General features: G+C 46.6%; 1 protein-coding gene across 1 annotated transcript in view; it reads right to left on the reverse strand.

The window, feature by feature from the left end:
- Positions 1 to 5,092, reverse strand: part of Myo1f (myosin IF) — a 55,850-nt gene extending 50,758 nt beyond the window's left edge. The window contains exon 1 of the mRNA XM_036170844.1: positions 4,931 to 5,092. Within this exon, the coding sequence (XP_036026737.1) occupies positions 4,931 to 4,933 (3 nt within the window). The 5' untranslated portion in view covers positions 4,934 to 5,092. The remainder of the gene's footprint in view (positions 1 to 4,930) is intronic.
- Between the last annotated feature and the right edge of the window lie 908 nt (positions 5,093 to 6,000).

Raw genomic sequence — 6,000 nt, forward strand, 5'->3', positions numbered from 1 at the left:
ACCTCTCTAGTTTCTCGTTATTCCTTTTTGTTTGTTTTTGTGGTATTAGGAATAGAACCTGGGCCCTGAACTTGCTAGGCAAGTGCTCTGCCACTAAACCATATCTCCAGCTCTGTCTGCTTCACTTTGTGCCTTAATCTTCAAAGCAACCACCTTAACCCTCAAGTCACCACTGTTACCAAACAAAAGCTGACCCCACCCCCTCACACTCCAAAGTCAAACAGAAACTGCTATAATCTTTTGAGTGAGTGCATCAAACAGAAACAACACACAATTCCACCATTAACATTGCTTATAGCTACCAGCCTTGACACCCTCACCAACCAAAATCAACTGACTACTACCAATAATAAACAGACATAAGTGATGATGCATGCCAGCAATCCCAGCATTTTGGAGGCTGAGGCAGGAGGATCATGAGTTTGTGGCTAGGTTGAACAAAAATAAATACATAAAGAGTGTCCAACGACAGTAACAACCACAAAACAGTAACTATCAGAAAGATAGCTGAGAGGGTAAAGGTGCTTGCTGCCTAATTTGATCACCTGAGTTCAATTTCCAGTATCCAAACAGTAGAAGGGGAGAATCCACCTGCAAATTGTTCTCTGACCTTTACATACATCCCCATCCCAAAGTAAATCAATGTGAGAACAAACTCACACTGAGGGGTTGGGGAGATGGCTTAATAAGAGTGCTTGCCACACAAGCATGAGGACCCAAGTTTGAATTTGAAGCATCCATATAAAAAAAACCAGCCAATGTCTCAAAGCCACCTAGAACCCCAGTGCTACAGAGGTGGAGACAAAGGCATCTAGCTGACAGCCTAACTTCAGATTCAATGAGAGATCCAATTTAAGCAAGAGAACAGCAGAGCAGGACATCTGGTGTTCTTCTCTGGTCTTCACATGTGGTCGATCAGCACATACACCTTATACATACACTGCACATACAGACGTTGACAACCACACATAACCATATCTCATTCAAAATCTAATAGTGAATTGCTAGATCACCATTACTAGAAACTAGCAATGAACAACCAACAGCAAATGAGTATTAACCCTTCAGACTCCAAATAACCAGCATAGTCAGTTTCCTGCGGAAAACAACCAACAATCAATGACTAATATTAAACACCAGCTATTCCAGCATGGTGGCACATGACTGTAACTCCGGCACTCAGTAGGTGGAGGCAGGAGGATCAGGAGTTTAAGGTCATCTTGGGTACATAGTGAGTTCAAAGATGACTTACGGCATATGAGACTTTGACTCAAAAAACAATGGATGTAGCTCAGCTGGTGGAGTGCTGGCCTAGCAAGCATGAAGCCCTGGGTTCCATCTCCAGTATTATATACAGCAGAGCATGGTGAATCATGCCTGTCATCCTAGCTCTTTGGAGGCAGAAGCAGGAGGATTGGATTTCCAAGGTCATCCTTGTCTATATCATAGATTTGAGACAAGCCTGGGTATACATAAGACCTTGACTTAAAACACCAAATACTGGCAGGGCCTGAAGGGATGGCTCAGTGGTTAAAAGTACTTGATATTTTTTTCAGAGGATGAAAATTGAGTTCCCAGCACCCACATGGTGCTCACAACCAACAGTAAATCAAGCTCAAGGGGATCTGATACCTTCTGGCCTCCATAGGCATGCACATGACATACAATTACACTGATGTGCACACATAAATAAAAACAGAAATATGTCTTAAAAATAACAAAACTAGAGAGCTTGCCAGCACCTAATTGGACTAAGAGAGCCTTTGTCCAATGAGTGATGGAGGCAGATGCAGAGATCCACAGCCAGGCATCAGGCTAAGCTCCAGGAATCCAATCCATGAGAGAGGAGGGATTCTGCAGGCGGGGGACTTCAAGATCATGGGAAGATGTGCAGAGATGACCGGTCACACTAGTGGAAGCCTATGAACTGTAGACTATTGGCTGTGGAGCCCCCATGGGACTGGATTAGGCCCTCTGGATACGGAAGATGGTTGTTTGGCTTGAACTGTTTGGAGGGCACCCAGGAAGGGGGATTAGGATCTGTCCCTGGTGCATGGGCAGGATTTGGGGAATCTGTGCCTGCGGTGTGATGCTTTGTGCAGCTTTGGTGCAGTGGGAAGGGGCTTGGACCTGCCTAGGCTCAGTGTGCCGGGTACTACTGACTCACCATGAGAAACCTTGATTTGGGGGATGTGGGGTGGCTTTGGGAGGGAGGGCTGGGGATGGGAGGAGGGAGGAGTTGGGATCTGTGGGTGGTATGTAGAATGAGTAGAAAATTTCTTAATAAAGAAAAATGAAAAAAAATCCAAAAGATCTGGGACATCATGAAAGGACCAAATCTACAAATAATAGAATAGAGAAAGGAGAGACCAACCAGGTCAAAGGCACACAATTTTTTTCTTTTTTTCTTAATATCTTGACCTTTTTACTTGTGTAAATAAAATATAGAAAAATTTTACTTTATTTTTTCTTTTATTGAAAATAAAGGTTTAAATATGCTAAAAAAAATAACAAAACTAAACACCAGCCAGGCAGTGGTGGCGCATGCCTGTAATCCCAGCACTCGGGAGGCAGAGGCAGGTGGATCTCTGTGAGTTCGAGGCCAGCCTGGTCTACAGAGATAGTCCAGGACAGGCTCCAAAGCTACAGAGAAACCCTGTCTCGAAACAAACAAACAAACAAAAAAACCAAAAAACTAAACACCAGCTGTCATCATAGATGACCACCACCTCCAACCCACCCATGAGAACCATTGTTAGCACCAATCTCCACCAACAGCAACCTTCACCATTAGAACCACAACGACACCAACTCAACAAGGAATGCCCAGTGACTTGTCCACAGTAGCCAATGACCTACACCCATCTCTATCACTGAATCCAGTAATGCACGACCTCCCAGGCACCAGCAGCTACTGTGCAGTTAGAGTGCATGTTCCATAAAAGGCTCTTTCCATAGCATCCTGGTCTTCAGCAACTCTCCATGAATCTCTCCATATTCCTAGACACAGCTATGGCCTTTATAGATAATGTCAGTCTTTTTCTTTCTCTCTCACTGTCCTCTTTGACTTTCTTTTCCTTCCCTCCTTCCTGCCTGTTTGCCTTATAGCCCAGGCTGGATTCAAATTCACTATGTAGCAGAGGATGGCCTTGTACTGATTCTCCCATCTGTGTGAACTTCCAGAGTTCTGGGCTGGTAGATCCAGTTTACGTGTGCTGGGGTTGGAACCCAGGGCTTCCTGCATGCTAGGAAACTATCAGCTGAGCTCCAGCTTTGGTCCTATTTTGGTCCTTATTTGGTCTTGCTAGGTAGTACAGGCTGGCCTCCAATTCATGATTCTGTCTCAGTCTCCAGCTGTGTGCCACTAAACCAGGCTCCAGGTTTTATCACTGTTCACTTTGACTCATTTCCCCCCTCAGATCTGTCTGCTAAGCAGTCTGTTGACTAAGCATCTCACAGTGTTGGCAGCTTAGGAGGGGTTTCCCTTCCTTTCAAGCGGCAAATCTCTTCCTGTTTTTCTTTTTTTAAAAGACAGACTCTCATGTAGCCCAGGCTGGCCTTAAACCTGCTATATAGTCAAGGATGACTTTAAACTCCTGCCTCCCACCTCCCAATTGCTGGGACAATAGGTGTGCAGCACCACGCCCAGTTTGTATGATGCTCAGGATAGAACCCAAGGCTGTGTGCATGCCAGGAAGTGCTGTGCCTACTCAACCCTCACTGGCTTCCTAAAAGATGTTCTCTCTTACCCTGCTTCCCTGCCTCCATTCCAGTCATATTTGCTGTAACCGCCAACCCCAACAACTACCCCTCTCCTTAGAGCATACCCTTATTCTCATTGACAGAATGACAAAAAATGAAAGCTGAAGTAAACTGTAGGTTTGTGGAGCCACAGGGGTGACTTGTGTGACTACTCTTGGCTTTTATTGTGCATGCCATGATGCTGCTGGATCTAGACAGCATGTCTAGATGTTGACCATCCCCCAGCCTTGTCATCATCAGCAGGCCTTGAACTTGTAGTGACATCTCTGGCTGCAGTAACTCCACTCCCATCCCTGTGTAGTAGTGAGAACACAGTCCTTTGTACCCTTCCATCCTTTGTCACCTAGTCCTGTCTCCTCCTCTTTCTATACATCCTCCCCAATCTCCTCTCCTTTCCTGTTTTTCTCTCTTTCTTCTTTGTCTAGCTCCTTCTCTTCCTCCTCCTCCTTTGCTATCTCCTGCCCCACCCCCATACCTCCCACTTCTCCTCTTTAGTAATATTAACTGGAAGTTAAATGACAACGATGATGATGGTTCATTTTCAGTGCTAGCGATGGCACTCAGGACCTTGAGCGTACTAGCCAAGGACTCTACCACTGAGCTACCATCTGCCTCTGAAACTGTTACAGTCAACCACCTATCATCACTTACACTGCTATCACACCCCACAGCTCTCATGTGAGACAAGCCAGCCCCACCACTAGTGGACTCACAGTGGTCAAATCACAGACCCCCATGAATGTTTCCAATGAGAGTCCCACACCCCAGAAACATTCCCATCTCTAGATGAACTTCCAAATATGAGCTTTGGGAACAGAGGCCAAGACAGGGGGAAGTGCTTGTTTCAAACCACAGGGCAAGACTAGTGTCTGAGAGGATTCTCTAAGCCCCTGGAAAGGGACATGACCCTTCCCTGCAAACTGTGTAACCCCCTTAGGGACACCTCCATTCCTATTATTCTGCAGTCTTGGTCCCCATAGCCAATCTGGTACCCTTAGATTAGTAGTACTTGATTCCTGGTGGAGGACATGGGGGTACCCTGTGCTACTCTGTGGGATCCCCTCCCCCAAGGTTCTGCAATTCTCTTCACCATTGCTCCAGTTTCTGAGGGTGCTTAGGGCACTGCCACCAGGCCATTACTCCCAGAGCCCACCCTTGAAGAACTTACCATGCTGAAGGGTGGTGTCTGGGCTCCTGTGGGTAGTGACAGGGGTGCAGGCTCAGGAGTTTCTTGGGGGTGGCTCTGGCATGGCTCTGCTTCTTCACTTATTTCTTCTTCAGACTCTTGGCCCCAGTTCCTCTTGCAACAGCCCCTCTCTCACTTCCTTTGACGGGAGGGGCCATGGCCACAGGGGAGGGAAGCTGAGGGCGGGGATAATGCTCTGAGCCCTAGCAGCAATGACCCAGCTGAAGTTGGTTGGAGTTTGGAGCCTGAAGGGATAGGCTAAAGATGGCTGGCAGCCACTGCCAGACTGGAGAAAGCCCCTTCTCCATCTACCTCCTCAAGAAAAAAGGCTACAGCAAAAAGCACCCAGGTCAGCTGACTACAGGACTGGCCACATAGTTGAGGTCTCTCTCTTCAGAGTCAAGGAAGGGAAGTGCCATTTCAGATGTGTGTCTACTCTGGGTGTTCTCATGAACACCCCTTCTCCCTGAAGAATGTTTCTCCAAACCCAGGTGTAAGGACAAAGGGAGTGGAAGACCACAAGCTTTATGCCCATGTAAGGTTTCTAATTTTGTATGTGAGATCCGGACTTCTCTCTCTCTTTTTAAATCCACCTTTGTGTTTGAGTGTGGGTGTGTATGTGTGTGGAGGTCAGGAGACAACCTCAGAGGCCAGCTGTCAGCCCCCACCTCCAAGACAGGTGTCTTTGTTGTTTTCCCACTGTGGAAGCCAGGCTAGCTGGGATTCTCCTGTCTCCACCTCCCATCTCAATGTTGGAACACTGGGGATGCAAATATTTGCCACTATTATCGGGCTTTATGTGGATTCTGGGGATTCAAACTCATTCTTTTAAAGGCCTAGCCCCAGATCTGGCCTTTAAAAAAAAAAGATTTTTAAAAAATATATTTATTTATTAAAATTTTTTTCATTTTACCACCAATCCCAGTTCCCCCTCCCTCCCTTTCTCCCGCCTCCTCACCTCCCTCCCACTCTGCCCCCATCCACTCCTCAGAGTGGGTAAGGCTTCCCATGATAGTCAACAAAGTCTGGCATACCAAGTTGAAGGAGAGCCT

This window comes from Onychomys torridus, chromosome 21 (genome assembly GCF_903995425.1).
Source record: "Onychomys torridus chromosome 21, mOncTor1.1, whole genome shotgun sequence".
Lineage (NCBI taxonomy): Eukaryota > Metazoa > Chordata > Mammalia > Rodentia > Cricetidae > Onychomys > Onychomys torridus.